Raw genomic sequence first — 20161 nt, forward strand, 5'->3', positions numbered from 1 at the left:
TGCAACTGGGCGGTAATAGATTTTGGGGCAGGTGTGGGCTGTTCCCGGCACAGACAATACCTGCAGTGAGATTAACTCTAGAGAAGACTGAGTCTTTGCCCGTTCAGAATTATAGGCTCTGATTGTTAAAGACGTCTGAAGGTCTAAAAGGTGACACAAGAAGAAATGCTATATGAGATTTTGATTAATAGGATCTCAAATCACCACCACTTTTAAATGAAAATTGTAGAATCAGTTAATCCATGTTTTGAATTATTTTTAAATGTCCTTTAATATTGAATTGCCTTCTTTGTCTGTTTAATGTCCATTATTCATGTGAAGCACTCAGTGCTTTTAATGTCTTTATTGTAAAGCACTGTATGCTGCATTTCTTGTATGAATGGTGCTAAATAAATAAAGTTTATTGTTTGTAACTGCAGCGTCACTTATTATAGCTGAATTATAGTTGTCTATAGGCTGTACGTAGAGCCTACACCGTAGCTTAAGCAAGTGGCCTCTGCTTTTGTAATCATTGTAATCATCACTTGTGCAGTGCTGTCTATTTGTTGCTCTGCAAATACACCTTCAAAATGCTAGATATCGGTGGAGTTTCCATTCCAGTGTTGAGTGTCTGTGAAGTGCAGTAAAGTTTAAATTATTCAAAACACACCTTAAACACACATAAAGCATAGATTAATAGCTAAAATATTAAATAAAAGTACAAATTATGGCTCTATTATAACTCACAAGGTTCAAAGGCAAAACTAACATTGTTTTCCCCAAAAATACAACATGCTAACGTTACTAGCATAAACTTTCGTGATTTTATATAGTGTATGACCTGACAGAAACTTATTTATTATCGTGATGTGACTTGAGCTAAATGATCTGGCATGATTTTGGCCAAATTTGGTTATGTGAGGAGAAGCAATTGTTCTCGGAGCTGGTTGTCTGAATAACACAATAAACAGTAGCTTAAGTGACAGGAAACACCTTTAAATGTATATTGGAAAGCTTTGTCAGACACTATAAATTGTCATGATGTACTAATTCTTTGGTTTTCTCGCAAGTAATACCCTCAAATGTCCAATCCTGTGTGTTTTGAGTGTCTTTATTCTACAACATTTACATAGTATAAATTAGCCTAGCCGCTAGTGGTCTTTTCCTCCACATATGAAGCCAAAAACAGCATTTAACAAAGGTAACGTTACAAAATTCGCCTCCATTATAACTCACAAGGTTCACTGACAAAACAATTTTTTTTTGGGGGGGGGGGGCACGGTAATTTTGACGCCCCTTCTGGTGATATAAGGCAAGATATGAGACAAAGCCACCTCCAACTGGCCTTAAATCATACCTTAGGTTGTCTTATGATCCCACTACCTTCGCGCTAGCTCAAAGAGTAAAGTACTTTGAACTGGCCGTGCCTCAGCCTATAATGAGCTTGTCAGTCATACAGCAGGTCACCCTGTAGCTTTGGGCATGTTGGCATGTTAATGTCATAATCTCAATTTTATGCTTTTTTTTTAAGCAGTTCCCTGCACTGCTAACAGTTCCAGAAGAGATCTTTACCCCAAAGTTACCATCAAGAATTGTCTTATACCAGACAGAATAGGGTACAGGTACCCCTGGTTGGCCCCCCACCCACTTATATATGTAGTGATTAGGTGCAACTACATATTTAAGGAAACATGTATGCATATTTGTTCGCTATCTCTTTGGAGAAGTCAGCACTGAAGCATCAAACTCGGCTCCGCAGCAAATTAATTCTTTCTGCTGCTTAACTGAAGACATCAGACTCCAGATTTTCCGAATGCCAAGCGGAGAGGCAGCGCGCATACAGTCTGAATTCTCCCGATTCCACAGAGAGCGAGCCTAAGAAGGAGAAGTATTAAGCAGCTGTTACAGCGTTTTCCACAATCTAGCACTTTAATTGGCCAGACTGAGCAGAAAGCAGTCCATGGGGGATGTCTTTTCTGAGCGGTGACAACCTTTCTTGGGTGTGCAGTGAGCAGTAACTAAACTGTCACTGTGGAATTATTGAAAGAGACAGGCATTAGTCGGATCCATCAACAAGCAGAGGAGGTTTTATGCCTATGCTATGTTTTGCTACTATAGCTGTTACCCACACTTCAAAATGGAGATGTTTCTGTTCTATATGTCTGCTGCACATCTTTGTGTCATGTAGAGAGACGGATAACTGTTGCTTTTTAATAAGAGTCTTAGCAAATACAGTCACAGCTGTGAACAAACTGCTCTGGTACTCTGTCTCTGCCTTTTCACATCTAAAAAAAAAGATCGCCCTAGAAACAATGGCTGAACATGACATGATAGCCTATGCTGGAAAAAAAAACAAAACAAAAAAAAACATGCCCTCTTTTTCATGTTCTATAAATTTCTAACACCCAAACTCAGTGAGCCAGCAAGTGTCAGAGAGCAACTGCATTCATCTCTGGTTTATGTAATGTTTACCTAAGAATAGGTACATCTCTACTCAGCATCCCTAAATCGGTCCTTCAAATAGGTCAAGGGCAGGTGTAGTCGTAAATCACGTTTAAAAAATGTATTAAAACCAACGAGCCACAAAGGGGAAAAAAACTTTTGTGCTGCGTTTGGAGGAATGCAAACTGTGCTGCTTTACACTGTGGATTAGATGAGTCACTGGTGTTATCTGCATGATTCAGTCGTTTCATTCAAGTTGAGAAACTGAGTTTTTTTTTCAAATGATTTAAATCGAGTGGGGTCAGTTTTTTAGTTTGAGACTTGGCTGGACAGAGGCGGAAACAGTAACCACCCAAGCTTATTATCTCTGCCTGGCATAAGCCTGGTGGGAATCATGCCTTTGGTCATGTATGCATGAGTGTGTGTATCTGTCTGTCCGCAGTGAATCTTGCAAACTATTGGACCAATCAGCCTAATATTTTGTGTGCACATTTATTATTGTATGCTCAAGGACTGCTCATGGTTGCAGTGATACAAATTGTTGAAAAATGTGGTTTAAATTGTCACTGACTGCTGACTCCTCACTCTTAATCCATCGGTGGAGGCCACAAGTTTCTGGAAAGCGTCTCGGCTGAAATCAACAAGCCTTACCATCCATTGCAGGCCACATTTTTGCTTATTTGTTTGTTGTGGGAATAAAGCACGGGAGCAGCAATACATCGTGTGCGACAAATCCTGATTTCTTAAGTTTTTCCTTTGATGTCAGCACCGATTGGAATAAATTAATTCGGAGGATGTGCATTCTTTATATTTGTTTCACACATTTTGGCCTTTGTCATGGCTCAAAAACTGACATCCATAGAAAGGTTTGGTTTCATTTTGAACCACGGCATCGGCAGGTTAATTCCATATCTGATATGTTATGATCCACTAAAGTTAGGATAGCCTGCCTGTTACATGCATTGTCTTCTTTCAAGATGAGAAGATTCTTTCACATTGACATGCAGTCTCTTTAAAAATAAATGCACTGCGTTGGTACAACTCTGCAAATTGACATTTTTTTCCCTTCAACAACAACAGCACATGGTTAGGTTTAGGAAAAAAGAGCAGGGTTTGGCTTTATAATCTTACGGGACATGAACATTGCTCTCCCAGGTGAAGGTCGGTGTTTGTTGGACCCATCCACCACCACTCCCACCTACCCCACTCGGACTTTCGCTGCCTCAACTTTCATTCTTTTTGTTCTCAAAACTATAATGGCAACTGGCCGCAAATCATGCAGACGTTAAAGTGCATCTTTTTCTTTGGTGTCTGACCCTGCAAGTCACTGCCCAAGCACCGGATTTCGAAGTGAGACTGGGTTGCGGTTACTCAAGATAGTCCACAGACTTTCTTGTGATTAGATTAATGTAGGAACTATTCTCTTTCTGTCGAAATACACCTGCCAAGCGTATCACCGCGCAAAAGGTAGCATGCATCTACTGCTAGGTCACGAAGCACCATTGAGCTAGCTAACATTACAACTTCTGCGCAGTAATACAGTTATGATTCTGGAGAGAGACATTGCTGCTGAATTTTTTAAACACAAGCCGAATGCAGTCTAGTTCCATAATATTCAAGAGAAGGCAGATATCTCTATGTTCGATATCTCCACCACTCCACCACTCACATCAAAACAACCTACAGGTAAGAGGAAACATATGTATTTTCGATTTTGGGGTGAACTGTCCCTTTAAAACCCCACTTACAGCTTTCACTTTCACTTCTACATACATATACTTATTACTTCTCTGGTAACTTTATAAGCAAGCAATCCAGCTCCCACATGAACCCCACTTGATAAACACTTTGTGTGTGTGTGTGTGTGTGTGTGTGTGTGTGTGCGTGCGTGCTTGTGTGTGTGATTGTGACAATGCCTCAATTCTGAGGGCCGTAATCCTCTCAGGGATATTGCTTTGAGTGGCTGCTCCGCTGCGCCAGCTTCCTTAATTACACATCTGTGCTGACTTGGTACTACTGTAATCTGACATGATGACGCTACATGCTACTGCTGACAGCAAGCAGCCTGCATCGTGTCCATGTCGCACAAGTTCCTCAGCGTATAAAAGACAGATGAAGCCCATGAGGCTCAGTCACTGCCTCACCAGCTAATTACCAGCCAGCAGCATGTAATTACTTATTGGGGCAGATGGGTGAGAGTGCATGGAGAGGTGGGCTCTCAGGGGAAAAGGTCACCGGTGTGGTAAAGAGGCATGAGGAAATCATCAATCGCTTTGTGTTTATTTTGAAATGAAAAGTGATCAATCAGACCATTTTAACCAAATACTGATTATTCAGAGCTTGTTGGACAAAAGGATCTATGCTCAGTGATCTGAATCCCAAAATGCCTAAAAGACTGAATTTATGTGGCGCCTTTATTCTGAGAACGGAGCAAAGTGCTTCACAAAGCCTCACACCCACTCACACCTACATTCACACGCTGATGGAGGCGGAGCATCCCACATAAGGTGCAGACCTGCACATCAGGAGCAGATTTAGATTTCAGTGTCTCACTCAAAAACATATATTTAGGAGGAGCCAGGTACCAAACCATAGATCCTGTAATTACTGAATGATCTCAACATGGGGACCTGTTACGCTTTTTCTTCTTTTTCTTTCTTTGGATCTTCGCATTAAATCAAATCAAGTTTTTGACTATAGCACATTTAAAAACAACCACAGTTGACCAAAGTGCTGTACAAAATAAAAGAAGGAAACCTCTACAAACAACCAGAGGCCATTGAAAACATGTACGTCTTTTTGTCTTAAATGCGGCCAAAGTTTAAAATAATGAGGTGAATGTTTTTGTTTGCTTTGTTTCGTTTTGTTTACTTCTGTTTTGTTTACTTTTGCTACTTTCCGTCACAGTTTTCTTGGCCAATTCTGATTTCCAACTTTTTGGGGTATTGATCGCTACAGTCTGACCTGCTGATTCAGATTTTGGCTGATTCCAATTTCCTTTCTAAGAACTATAATTGAAAACATACACAAACATTTTTGTGGCTTTTTTAAGCCACTGGAAACTTGGCTTGAAATAGTAAAAATGCATTTATGATATCAACGATGAGTCTCTCATTAGAGTCCAGTCTCACTTCGAAATTGACGTAATCTGGCGCTTAGGCAGTGACTCGCAGCAACAAAAAAAACAAGGCGTCCTTTAAGGTCGGCATGATTCACGGCCGACCCGGCAGTGTCAGGGGGAAACGCCGCGGAACAAGGACGAAAGTTAAGGCAGTGAATGTCCGAGTGAGGCAGGTGGGTCCAACAAACACTGACCTTAATCCGAGAGTGTGGTGTTTCCGCCCCGTAAGATTACAAAGCCAAACCCTGTTCTTTTTTCTGAAACCTAACCATATGTTTCTGTTGCCTAAACCCAACCATGTGTGTTTGTTGTTGAAGAAAAACAACATCAATTCACAGCGTTGTACCGATGTAGTGCATTTATTTTGATAGAAACTGTATATAAACCTTAGACCTTACTTCAGGCATCTAACCAAAAATCCTTTAAAGACACCATTGATTTCGAGACGAGGCAACCAGGAGTGGTAAAATGCCAACTCATTTTCACATTTTAGGACTTTATCCTGGAACACTCTATTGATGACTCGCTTTTAGCTCAAGTAATTGGTTGCGACAGGTTTTACAATGGTTAGTGTGTACATTTGATTGGCACAGGGTCGTATGGATCAAATCACTGGTCAGAATGGTCCGATTTACCCTTTACGGTAAAGGTAGTGATGCTAAGATAATAAATTAACAATTTTTTTTTTTTTTTTTTTTTTAAAAGATGAATATTCACTGTTGTTGATACCAAATATGTAATGCTATTCCATTATATACTTGATGAAACAAAATAAAATCAGCATAATTTTTCACCATTTTTGAGATGTTTTTTAAGTACTGTAATGGTAAATATCTACAATAAATCTGTGGACATTATACGAGTACTGGTAATACTACTAATTCCATGGTAACAAATTAATATATGTTGGTATACTAATATATAACTGGCATTATAACAGCACATGGTTTTTAATTTTTGTTTCTTCTTTTCTGTCTTACAATTACCAAAAAGTGACTTCTCAACCATTTAATATTTTAAAAACTATGGGGTCTGTTAGAAAAAACCCAAATTTTTTGTTATTACTGCCCAAAGGAAGTAAAAAATGCAAAAAAATGCAAAAAAAAAAAAAAAAATCTATATTGCTTTTTTCTTAGTGTGGGCATTAAGAATCATGGATAATAATACCTTTTATTTAAAAGGCGTAAGCGTAAAATAACATTTAAGGGTTACAGCATTAATTGTTCCAATTAAAAACCAAAAACAACAAAAAAGTAACAAAAAAGTAAAATGAGAATAATAAGTCCCCTTTAAAGACTCTGACGTCACCAAATTAATGCCTACATCAAACCTGTAAAACACACAAGGAGCTTCAAAAGAAGAAGCAAAGGATGCAGCCACACAAAAGCTTCAGCTATCCGCTGGTTTTCTGTCTGCAGTGTTGTGGCCTTTAAAGACCCGCTCATCAGCTGTGTAACAATGAGCTCCATAAGGTTCAATCTGACAGTCCTCCCTGTCTCCTCTTTGGTTCTTCTTTCGTCTTTTAACAGAAAAGTGTTTGGGGGAAAAATAAACCCACTTCTTATCTCTGCCTGCAGCTGCCCTGTGGTTACGCTGCCCCACAGGGCGAGTGCTGCTGTCAATGCGAAAACACCGCCGGGGAGGTCGTGTAAAGGAGCTGGGGGAGGTGGGGATGGGTGTAAAGGACAGGCATGTATGCTGTAATGGACACACATACATGACAGGCACACGAGTGGTGGTTCAAGTGGGAAACCGTAAGGTCGAGTTTTTCGCTTGCGTGACAACCAACATCTGTGCTGCCCTCAGAGAACTCCACTTCAGGGATCAATATACAATCACAAACATATGGAAACATCATATAGAATCAACATATAGTACAGACGCAAAGCCCTGAGAGCAGGCACTCAAATACACACACACACACACACACACACACACACACACACACACACGTGCACACAGATCCTTAGGGAACAGGAACGCTGACATTGCCACGAGCCAAATACTGAGCTCTGCAGTACCAAAGGTTACTGACTTAACCTGTTCTGACATTTAGCTTATAGTGAGGGGGAGTCTGTACGTAATGCCACACACCAGCAGTTTTCTCAGTCCAGGAACTGTTACATTAAAATCAGCTTAAAATTGCTTTCGGTTTTATAAATGTTATTCCTAAGGTGGAGCGGAGTCCAATCAATATTTGTGAGCAACTCTCACTCAGAGCCACAAACTGGAGAAATTACACTGAAACCTCCTGATGGTATGAAAATGTGGCATATAAGCTGCACAATAGATAATGGCCCAGAGAGCTTTTAAAACCAAAATGCTCTATTATTCGTCCCAGACAGTAGTTATATTTATGCATAAAGGCAGGGGGTGGTCTTGTTTTGCATAGAGGAAGCAATCTGAGTAATTATATGGACATGCTGTAAAATAAAATGCAACAGGATAATGATGTTTACACAAATAATTGTCTGATATAAATTGTGCTTATTGTAAACAGCAGATGAGGCAAATGTTTGAGTGACACATTAGATGAGATGTGTGGCTGCTCCGTCAGCAGTGTTGCTTTCTGTCGTTTTGCTGATCTAAAAACATTTTTTAACTGATGTGACTGAAAATAGGAGACAGGCATCATGTTTTACGTACTCCAAGGCTGTGTAAGGTTTGTTATGTCATGTCTGTGAAGGTATTTTATTATCTGTACATTGTGCTTTGATGTGTTAGGGGATTTGGTATGAGAAAAAAAAGGTTATTTTCCATTAATAAGTGACAGACCGTCAGTATACAACTAGAAAAGTGGACTCAATTCACGTGATCCATTTGATCTTTTAATTAATTCATAACTGGACTTTTAACAGTATTAACTTTGTCTGTAGGCTACAGCACAACAAAGTCGTGAATAACAACAATAAAAACAATTAAAATAGGCCAAAAAAAAAATGCTGTGTGGCAGACGGGACAAATCAGAGTCACAGCTATGGCAGCTGGAGTGCCGAAAATGCAGCCAGTGGAAATGTCCCTCCCAGCTCCCTTACAGTCAAGATGGCAGCGACGATTAGAAAAAAACAACTGACTTAATCATCTCATAACGTGCTTAACTTTGGTGGATCTTAACATATCAGGTATGGTATTAATATGCAGGTGTTCCGGTTCAAAATGAGACCAAACTTTTCTGTGCATGTCAGTTTTTGAGTCATGAGGAAGGTCAAATGTGGCCTGCAACAGACGGTAAGGCTAGTTGTTTTTAGCCGCTTTCCAGAAAACCTGCAGCCGACTAAGAGGAGTGAGGAGTCAGCTATTAATGACAGTATAGAACAGTCAATAAAACAGGTTTCTCAACAATTGTGAATCATCGCAACCATGAGACATCCTTGAGCGTACAATCATAGACTTGCACACAAAATATTAGGCTGATTAGTCCAATAGTTTGCAAGATTTGCTGCGGACAGACAGATACAGACACTCAGAGTCACAATGAAGGCCAAAATGTGTCCTGCAACAGACGGTAAGGCTTGGTTTCTGGAAAATCAACTACTAGAGGATTTTGAAGATACAGTCATTAATGTGGACACAAAATATTAGGCTGATTGGTCCAGTAGTTTACAAGATTAGCTGTAGACAGACAGATTCACACACTCACACGCGCAAAAATATGCAAACACACGCAACACTGAGCTAGCTAAAGTTACAGCTCAGCCGAGAAAGATGCCATTATTGTGTTTATCTTGTGCTGTCACGAGCACGAGTGGATGCACGCTTCCTTCTGTGTGGTGGGTGTAGTTTGGTAGGAAGAAAATAGTTCCTACATGAAACTGCTCACAACAAGGTCTGTGGAGTAATCAGTTCATGATTTCTGGAAAGAGACATTGCTGTTGAGTTTTCTAATGTATATTTTTGGCGCTTTGAGCACCACAAGCTGAGTGCCATCTAGTTCCATTATATTGGAGAGAAGGCAGACATCTGTACGGCTGATAGCTATAAGTCACACCAAAACAAATGCAGTCTGACAAACAACATCACAGTATCAGAAAAAATATGTAATTTTGATTGAAGTACCAAAAGTATTGTGCAGATGGGCCAATTTCAGAGATTACTGGATTATGATCATTGAGGCGCTGATATCTTCACTTTAATGTTGTAGCTGGTTAAGATGGAGCTCATTTTAATTACTTTATATACTGCTGGGTGGCTCAACCTATTATATTAACACTTTATTTTATATTTTGTATAAATAATTTAAATCTGCAAAGTAACTAAAGCTCATAAATAAATGTATTGGAGTAGAAAGTTCAACATTTACCTCAAAAATATAATGTAGAAATTAAAAAGCATGTATAAAATTGAAATACACAAGTACAAGTACATGAAACTGTACTTAAGGCAGTACTTGAGTAAATGTCTTAAGTTACATTCCACCACTGCATTTAAGAATACTCTGAGGAATTATTAGTTTCATATTGTTTTTTAATAAAACACAACAGTTATGTTTGTTGTATACTGAAGCATGATTGAATTCCAAATTAGTTTGTGTGTGTCACAGATCATGAACGTAAACACAATCTGCTTGTGTCGTGTTCTGCACAGTGAGGCTCAAACATCGAAGAAGAAGAAGAACAAGACACAAAACACAAAACACATTTCTGACTAAAGGGACATTTAACAAATACTGCATCTTATTGAAGTTTTAGGACTGTGTACAGAGCCAAGTTGTTTTTAAGGAAAGTCAAAAACCAGCAGGTTAAAGGCAGTTTGAGGTGACACTAACAAGCGATCGCAGCTGCACGACCCACAATGCCACTTGTTTTCAGATGCGCCTTTCCGAAACAAGAGACCAGCTGGACTCTCAAAGTCCTTGATTGGTAAGCAAGTTCAAGTGTTTTCTCTTTAGTGGACCATCTTTTTCTCAAAGACCAAAGTGTTCAAGCATCATTCATGTCAAGTAGCGGGACCCTGTCGCCCCGGCAACAGGAAGGAAGCTATTTTGAGTCATGGCCACTCCTCTAGGCGCCACAGCCTTATGGTAGCCTTTGGCTTGGAAGTGTAGGAGCACGGAGATGTATCCTGCTGCTCCTGACACATTTTCATCTCAGCAGTTACTTGGTTACTTATCCAAAAGCAGGCAGGAGAAAGAAGAAACACTCTGCTCCTCTGAGGTAGAGCAGATATCAAGTGGTCGCTGTGAATATTGAAAATATGAAAGTTTGTAGCAGTGTAAAATTTGTAAAAGTGGTGGATGTGGGCTCAGCTGTCCAGAGCTACGACAGTGCTGCAGGACTGTTGATGGTGAGGGCTGAAATACAACCACACGTGGCAGAGGAAGAGTCCTGTGACACCTCTAATGTTACACATTAGAAAAGACATTAGGCCTCACACAGTAAGAGATATAGGAACAAATTTTCTCTTATTTTTGTTTGTATCCATGGTTTGTGCTTAATTTGTTAGTTCCCATTAATTTCTGGATTTCACCAGGGTTTTCTGATTTTTGCTCTTCTAGGGTGTCTGCAGGTATCAGACTCTTAAATTTAATGCAGTTTAAGACCTTTTTAAGTTACTTTTAACCAAATTTAAGAGTGATATTTAGACAAATCATCTTTTTCGTAGTCAAGCATTGCAGGTAAGTATCAGAAATGTGGACTTTCACGCAGAAGAGATTCACTCATTTGGACAAAAAGAAATTAAAAGATGGATAAATGAAATTAGATAAAATGTTTGTGGCAATTAAGACCTCAGAAATTCAAATTTAAGACAATTGAATTACTTGTTTATGGCCTAATATTAAAAAAAGGACATCTTAGGACTTTTTAAGGACCTACACCCTGTCTTCTCTTAGTTAAGTTTACCAAGATAAGAGAAAAAACATTTGTTTGTCCAATACAAAGAAACAAGTTTTAAATTTAAGGAACATTATATAAAAAATAATAATAAGAAAATGTAATCAAAATTAGATTATTATATGTTTTAGAGTGTATATATAGCCTATATACTGATTGGATTATTAAATTGGTGGGCTACAGAAATACAATGATCTCAATTAAGACTATAAACGCCCTTGGATGATACTGTGTGCATTCAGCTTCTGAATGGCTTACATATTGTTTTTAGATGCTTTGGCCATCCAGGCCTTACAGTACACAGAGAATGTGTTTTTAGAGATCCCACAAAACGGTCTGATGAGTCAGGTGAATGGCTGCTGAGCTGTTTCAGGTTGCCAAAGTATTAGTTGATTGATTAGAAAATGAATTGGCTGTCAACTATTTTGATAATCATTTTCATGATTGTCGTATTTATGCTTCCAGCGTCTCAAATGTGAGGACTTGCTGCTTTTTCATTTTAAATATTTCGATTTTTTAAACTGTTTCAATTTCTTCTGCATTGAGCACCTTTCCTTTTTATACTGATTGTATCTGCATACTTGTATTAAGTAACATTTTGCAGGACTTTTACTAAAGGGTCTGAATGCTTCCTACACCACTCCACCATTTACAGCATCACAAATGTTTTGCCATTGTTGGGTTTTAATGCTTCTGTTACAAAAGTGCTGAGGCTCTGAAATCAAGATTTAGGGGGGATGAGATGTAAGATTTATGGGGGTTTAGTGGCATCTAGCAGTGAGGACTGCAGATTGTAACCAGCTGAAACTTCTCCCAGCTAGAATTCCCTCAGTGTTCATTGTTCAAGAGGTTTTTTACAGAGGTCTCCTCCTCTCCACAACAAATGGACCCGTTGATTTAAACTGATAAAAACACTCGTTAGCACATATTTACTTTAAAAATCAGTGTTTTTCCAACAATGCTCGGCTCATTGCAGAGGGGTTGCTAACTACAGTGTTTGGTTTGTCCATTCTGGGCTACTGTAGAAATACAGCAGTGCAATATGGCGGACTATGTGGATAAGGACCTGCTCCCTATGTAGATATAATCTGTGATTATGCACTAAAGAAAACATGCTTATTATATAATATTATATTCAATTTCTGGCACTAAATCCCCTTAAATCCTGCACACTGGACCTTTAAGTTTATTTAACAATATATTCATTTCACTACTGCAGAACAACACCTGCTCTTAAATAAAATTTAGGGGGCGTTACCTGTGGTAATAATTTAGTTATGATCAAGCAGGATTCATCATTTAGAACACCTGGGTAAGAGCAGGTTTGGGTGGTTAAAATTGTTTGGTGCATCTGGACTTTTCTAATTTTTTCTCCTATCAGAAAATTAGGAGAGACTACAAGAGAAATTTAGGAGAACTTCGCTGCCTGCAGCCCAGTGAGCCCTAAAGTGAAGTGTTCTCTTCCCTCATGCTCCCTCACTCTCGGAGGTCAGACATGAGGTTCAGCCAGAGAGCAGCCCTGTGGAGTCGACAGGGAGTCCATGTTTAGCTCAAGGACTCTTCAGCAGGGCTGATGCAACATGAGGGCATGACCCCTGCTCCTCCAGCTGAACTGTGCACTACCCACGTCATCTCTAGATTCAATGTCTTTTCATCTGTTTTAAACTCCAGCCACTGCTGAGATATGAGAACAGCTCCTGATGAGCAACGTGTCGGTGTGTTTTAAGCTCCTGAGAGCTCCTCTAACACCTCATTAGAATGCCTGACTCACAATTCAAAGCTATAATTGCATACCCTACACATCAATTACACAGTAATGTCACCAATTTCACTGTGTTTATTTCCCCAAGTCGAAACCAGCTCGGAGAGAATAACTGCGAGCCAGGGATTCGTTCAGGCCGCCACGATTAGCAGGGAGAGGGCAGGTTGAATCGACGAGCGAACAAAACACAGACATCCCCATGGTATTTGTTTACAATGAGCCACGACCTCCCCTGAGGTGGCACAAGGTACAAAATAAGAGACACAAGTCAAGCAGAAATGGCAGCGCTGCCTAATGGCTGCAGTGGCTAGTTGGGAGCTAACTGTGTGAAACAAATGTGAAAAGACAACATGATTTCTGAAGGTCGATTTTTGTGCTTGTGCTTTACTGTAAAAGTGCAAACAAAATCTTTTTGTACATCCCACTGCAGCTGGCAGCAGATGTGGCTTCAGGCAGGCAGTTGGTGGTGGTCGGTGTTCAGATACAGAGCACCAGGGACTGACCACAGAACAGATGCTCGGATTCAGGCTCAAGCTGGAAATTCATTCACAACTTTTTCATATTTAACCCTTTTCCTTGACTTTATTCAAGTAGTTTAAAATAGTTAGGATATCATAGTGTGCAAAAATGAGGCTCTTATTCCAGTGTGAAGCACAAATGTAGCATTAAATACGAAATAAAATGCCTTTGTGTCTACACATAAGCCACAAAGACGTAATGTCACCTGGCCTGGCTACGGCAGGCATGACATTTGCGCTGACGCTGGCAGCCTGTTGAGCAGCCTTTTGGCTATCTTGATGCTTTTTCCTTTTCGCATAACTCGCCAGAGCTGCTTCCACCATGTTACCAACACTTTGGTGAAGAGTTCACATCCAGCGTGACTGGGTTCTGCCTCTCAAGTCATGTATTATATTTGTCGTTTGATAGCCATACATTATTAAACACGCACTTCTCAGGCATTTGAATACTAGCAAGCTGCTAGCGTCTGCTAACTAGCTGCATATGACAAAAATGTTTCACGTGATTCAAGTCAGTTTTCAATGGTCACACCTTAGACATGTTTTTATACCCAAACAATACATATTAAAACCATTTCCAGGCTTGGAAAACACAAATTTCATAACTTTTCCAGGAATGTCATGACCATGGGAACCTTTTTTTTTGCCAGCTGCTTTCTCACTGAGAAAACACTCAGCTTCAACCTGCAAGTCTTATTCCCTGTGATGACAGCCATCCTTTCACTGCCTAAAGACCTTTAATCATTTTGTTTTTACTTATTTTCTAGGATACAGAGAACTCACAGGAAATGAGGGGACACAGCGGAGTAGCAGGACTCAAACCTGGGATGTTGCAGTTACATGTACAGCAACTTAAACCACTAGGCCACCCGATTTTAACTCATTTTGAAAAGTCAAACTACAAGTGCCAAAGCAGCTCGTCCTCAGAGTTTTTCTATTGTACTTACGGGTGCCATCAAAGCGTGTAGCGATGGTGTCCAGAAAGGTGTTCTGCGGGGCCAGGAGGCCCTTCATCACTGGCATCTTGACCCAGATGTGGGACGGCCAACAGCTGGTTGGACGTCACACCATCCCAGAGGCACAGCAGGTGGCTTCCAGGGGCTCTCAGCAGGTGTGGGAGACTTTGAGGGTGACAGTCCGGCGCCGGTCGCAGGGACACACATTTACAGTAAAATTGTCCACCCTTCTCCAAGCGACGCCTCAGTGCAGTCTGGGCAGACTAAAATAGCTCACGCCAACAGTGCAGAGATTCAGGTGTGTGACACCAAAATATGTAAAAATGAAGAGCAGCGATCACCAGAAGCTGCTCGGTCAACAAGGAGGGATCAAGTCCAGGTGACGCTGAGATCCAAAGAGCTTCAGATCAGTCAGCCCAGCTGTTGCTTGTCTTTCAGCCGGAGAGATCATTCCAGCAGCAGCAGCAGCGTGGAGGAAGTTATCCTGCAAGTCCACAGCGCTTCCCATCTATAGGACGACTGAGAATCTGTAAGACAAAAATGACATGTGTCTACACCTCTTGCATCCCTCAGCTCAGTGCTCTGTCAGGATGCTGAGCCAGAGTAGTTGCATCTTCTTGAGCTCTCTCTCTGTCTCTCCCTCGCTCCTGCTCCCCATCCACTCCTGTGATATCCCAGCCAATGAGATGCTGGCATCCTCTGTGGGGACCTGTTTTCATCTGTGGTGGGGGTATAGGGAGGGAGAGGGAGTGAGAGCGGAGGAGGGGGGGGGGGTGGAGGATGCTTTCGGAGCAGCTGACAGCACCATTACACCCCATAGTGCCACTATCAACGCATGGCTTTTGTGTGCATGTCTGCAAATCAAGGAAAGATGGATTACCTGCGTGCCGGTCAATGCCGCCTATTGTATTCACTTGGACTGTGTTTGCTATTGTGTTTTGTCATGGGAGTCTGTCTCAAGGGACGTTGTGAAGGTGTGTGTGTTTGTGTGTGTGTGTGTAGCGGGAAGAAATTGAGATTCTACTTTGTGAAGTGAAGGAGCCGCATGAGGACAGACTGTAGCCCTAAAAATACTGTTCCTAGAGTATTGTTGTTTCAAACTTGTCTCTGCTGGATGGAGCTGGTCACTGTTGCCCTCCCAGCCCCTACAGTATCCTCATGAGAGAATTAAGGCTCCGGGATAAAAGCCGCTAAGAGCGGATTAAAAGGATAAGCCTGGAGATGTTTTTCATGAGGACTTGATGCTAAACACACCAAAGTTAAGTCATGTCTTAACTCACTTTGACCCAAGCAAACAACACGGCTTAGCCGATAGGGAAATACCTCCGGATCGTCAAGTAACGGGGACAACTGCTTATCATATCATGTACATTGTTAATGAGTTCTGTCAACAGTAATCTCATTAGAATTTACAGTAATCGGGGGAAAGATGATCTGACTATTAATTTAATCGATGTAACAGTCATTAAATATTAATTATTGGAAACTATATTAAGAAACCTGATAAGTAGTGGGGGGTTTTTGAGATGTCCTATTATTTGAATCAGGAAGTATCAATGCTGGACCAAGCACATTTGGTGCCCTAGACAAGCCCCCCATCCCCCTAAAAATTTTAATAATGATAAGTATATTTATTTCAGACAAGCTAATGAGACACACAAACAAACACAAACAAACAAAAAAATAATGATAAATAAACAAAAGAATACCTTATGTACCAATTTGCAAATTTTGTCTTCCTGCTTTTTTGTACTGCGCCCTATGTTCAGTTTTTCAAAATTCTATATTTTTTTGTTGTTGTTGTTGATTAAAAGTCAAAACAAGTCTCTTGGGGTGATAGGGATTTTGTCGCTGCACCATCTTTTTCTGGGTGGCGTGACATCACCTCCTGTTTTGAAGCCTCAAGTTCAGCATTTCAGCCGTCATCATCTTAGCTATAGAGACCAAAACTGTTTTGTTTTTTTTATACCAGGCTGTAAACTTCTGTTAGGCATTTTAACATGGGGGTCTATGGGGATTGACTCACTTCTGGAGCCAGCCTCAAGTGGCCATTATAGGAACTGCAGTTTTTGGCTGCTTGGTGGTGCCCAAGGTGGCCATTTATGTCGCCGATAAATTTGAATTTAAGTTTTATTTAATTTTTTTTGCAATTATTAAAATATGTCAGAAAAGACACATTTACATGAATTCAACATGGCTGCATAGTGCAGTGGTTAGCGTTGTGGCCTCACAGCAATAGGGTTTCTGGTTTGAACCCTGGGCGGGGAATTTGAATTCTGGGGTGGGGGAGCCCCTCTATGCGGAGTTTGCATGTTCTTCCCATGTCAGCATGGGTTTTCTCCAGGTACTCCGGCTTCCTCCCACAGTTCAAAGACTATCTCTATGTGTCAGCCCTGTTGTGGTCTGGCGACCCGTCCAGGCTGAACCCACCTCTCGCCCAGTGTCAGCTGGGATAGGCTCCAGCCCCTCCGCAACACCTAACAGGATAAGCGGCTATGTAAAACTAATGAATGAATGAATTCAACATATTGTCAACAAAGATAATTCGGCCTAACATTTACATACCACTGAGACACTGGCTGCATTATTATTCCAAGTGTACGACATCCTTGTAAGCTACAATCAAAGGTTTTGCATCTTAAACAGCAAGAGACTCTGACACAGCGTCCACCTCAGAAATCACCACTGAATGCACCGAGGGTGAGGCTAACACACCTAGCCTTGCTACAACTGCTGCTAATTTAGCAGCTACAGTCATTTTTATTTATGTTTAAATTTAAATTAAATTATTTTTTCCCCCCAATAATTAAAATGTGTATGAAAATACACATTAACATGAATTCAACACAATATTAGCAAAGATAAATCAACCTATTCATAAGAAAACCCATTTAATTAACACAGTACACCACATTAATGATAAGCTGTTACCCATAAATCCTTGCGCAATCACATGAGCTAGCTAACAATAAATTCCTGTGCGGCACCTGTCCATAAGGGCAAGGTGAAATCGTTAGCTAACATTTACATACTACTGAAACATATTGGCTGCATTATTATTCCAAGTGTAGACATTCTTGTGAGCCACAGTGGATTGTTTTGAAACATCGTTCCCCATAGAAACCACCTATGAAAGTGCAGAGGGTGAGGCTAGCATACTTAGCCTTGCTACAATTGCTGCTAACTTAGCAGCTTAATTATAAATCTAAGTTTTATTTTTCCCCCCCAATAATTAAAATATGTCTGGAAATACACATTGACATGAATTCAAAACATTATTAGCAAAGATAAATCAGCCTGTTCATAAGAAAACATATTTATTTTGACAGTACATAACATTAATGATAAGCTAACTGTTAGCCATTAATCCTTGAGCAATCATGTGAGCTAGCTAACGCTGAATCCGTGTGTGGCACTTGTCCATAAGGGCAAGGTAAACTAGTTAGCTAACATTTACATACTACTGAAACTGAAGCCGTTGTGCCATGAATATGTTCTATTTTGTCACTGTATTTTTTTATATAATTGTGTCTTTTAGAAGATAAATTATTCTCTGTTTCCTGCCCAGGGACTACAGAAGAAAATTAGCTTATAGCTAACTCTGACGCAGCTAAGTAGCTGTGTACTGTCCCTGTTAAATAAATTAAATAAATAAATAAATATTAGCCAATTGGCTGCATTATTATTTCAAGTCTACGACATTCTTGTGAGCCACAATGGATCATTATGTAACTTTATGAGGAAGAAAATCACCAATGACAGTGCAGAGGGTGAGGCTAACGTACTTAGCCTTGCTACAACTAGTGCTAGCTTAGCAGCTACAGGCATGGGCAAATGAGCGAAGACCCAAAAATATTCAGAGAATTATCTCAAGTGCAACTATGTGTGTAGGGAGTCCCTGCTCTATCTCTCTTTGACCTAAGGGATCCTCGGCCTGAAAAACGTTGAAGAACCCTGGCCTACAGGAAGATCCATCACTGCTGAATATGGTCTTTATGTAATGTATTAAAATAATTTGTCTGTTATAAAACACCCACAGCTTTATGCTTGTGCTTTTAGTTGATTCTGTTTATTTTAAAGTAAACAGGAGTTGTTTTACCAAGAGGAACAAGGGTCTGAGTTTTACTGAATTATGAGGTGAAATTGTTCTTTTTTTTGTCACTGTGATTTATGTGGAGCTCGAGGATAGATCCAACTATGGCACTCAGGTTATATAGATTTACCCAGGAGCTGGAATCCCTACCAACAACAATATATCATTTTGAAGCTTTTTTTTGTTTTTTGTACCTCTCAGCACCCTCAACTCCAAATTAGCATGGCAGTCAAGACTAATTGTTTTAAGTGGTGTTGTGTTGTGGGAAGATATGAAGTAACCTACCTGTAAAATGATGGGTTTGAAGCTTGGATATTTTTAGTCTTTCGATGCCTATTAAAAAAAAATCTTCACAATATATCTCCGAGACCATGCACCAAGTGTAGCTTTATGCAAATTGGGAGTCAAGTAAACAGAAAGGGATGAGAAAACGAAATAGAAATACACAAGTTTCTTGTGGGGGCGTCTGTAATCTGGGAGAAGTTGAGCAGATTCAGCATCTGTGTGGGCGTTTCCTCAAGCCACAAATGAAGTTTGTAATCTTTAGGGGGAAAAATAAATTTGGTTTTGATCTGTACTGACAGTGCCGGCAGCAACTTGCACATCTCTGAGCCGAGAATAACCAGGCCAAGGAAGTGGTGGGTGATAATGACCATTGTTTAATGCTGTTTTGTTTTCAGCAGCTAGAGCAGCAAGATTCTGATAAATTCTGTCTCTGAATGAGGGGAGAAGACAATTTTCTGAGCTCGTCAACTGTCAGTCAGGAAATGCTGGAGAGAAAAGGTGATTGAAAATGCACAATTAACCCATCCAGCTGGCAACACAGGTGAGTTGCATTTGGAGAAAAGGGAGAGAAAAACACAGCCAGTGAAAGTAAAAGACTGGCTCTCAGACTGTAAGAAAGTATTGTTCTCCCTCCCGGATCCTATTCAAGCCCTGGCAGCCCATCACTGCTATCTATTTTTAATGGCCTCTCATTGTCCTTACGTCTTGTAGTTCATCCATCTCTGCTTGTCACTAATAAAGAGGCTAATCCATTAAACATGCCCACTATCTACTAGTCTAATACGACAGAGTGACGCACTGGCTGCAAGGTGAAATATTATCCCAACTACACTTCCCACAGTTCTCAGCTCTCCTGGCTCTTACCCAGAATTTATTTTTGGATGATTTTACTCTATTTAAAATGGGAAAATTCAACCATTTGCAAATATTTGCTTTTATTTACCATTTTAGACCTCAGTGAAAATCCACAGCTCTAATCCAGACTTAAACTGTAAGACAGATAAGCTCTATAGCCGGCATCATTCACTCAACATGCAACGTCTCCTCTCAATTAAACACGTCCTCCTTCCTTCAGCAAACCCATTGAGAAATCCAGCCTGCCATTCTCAGATCTCGGCTGTTTACATTGAATCAAGATCATGACTGAGCAGATGTGCTCAGAAGCTCTCTGTGT

General features: G+C 40.3%; 1 protein-coding gene across 1 annotated transcript in view; it reads right to left on the reverse strand.

Annotated features, from left to right (window-relative positions):
• Window positions 1-15260, reverse strand: part of LOC117259840 (voltage-gated delayed rectifier potassium channel KCNH4-like) — a 67979-nt gene extending 52719 nt beyond the window's left edge. The window contains exon 1 of the mRNA XM_078163264.1: window positions 14601-15260. Coding sequence (XP_078019390.1) covers window positions 14601-14676 — 76 coding nt within the window. The 5' untranslated portion in view covers window positions 14677-15260. The remainder of the gene's footprint in view (window positions 1-14600) is intronic.
• Between the last annotated feature and the right edge of the window lie 4901 nt (window positions 15261-20161).

The sequence above is a fragment of the Epinephelus lanceolatus genome, chromosome 21 (assembly GCF_041903045.1).
Source record: "Epinephelus lanceolatus isolate andai-2023 chromosome 21, ASM4190304v1, whole genome shotgun sequence".
Classification (NCBI taxonomy): Eukaryota; Metazoa; Chordata; class Actinopteri; order Perciformes; family Serranidae; genus Epinephelus; species Epinephelus lanceolatus.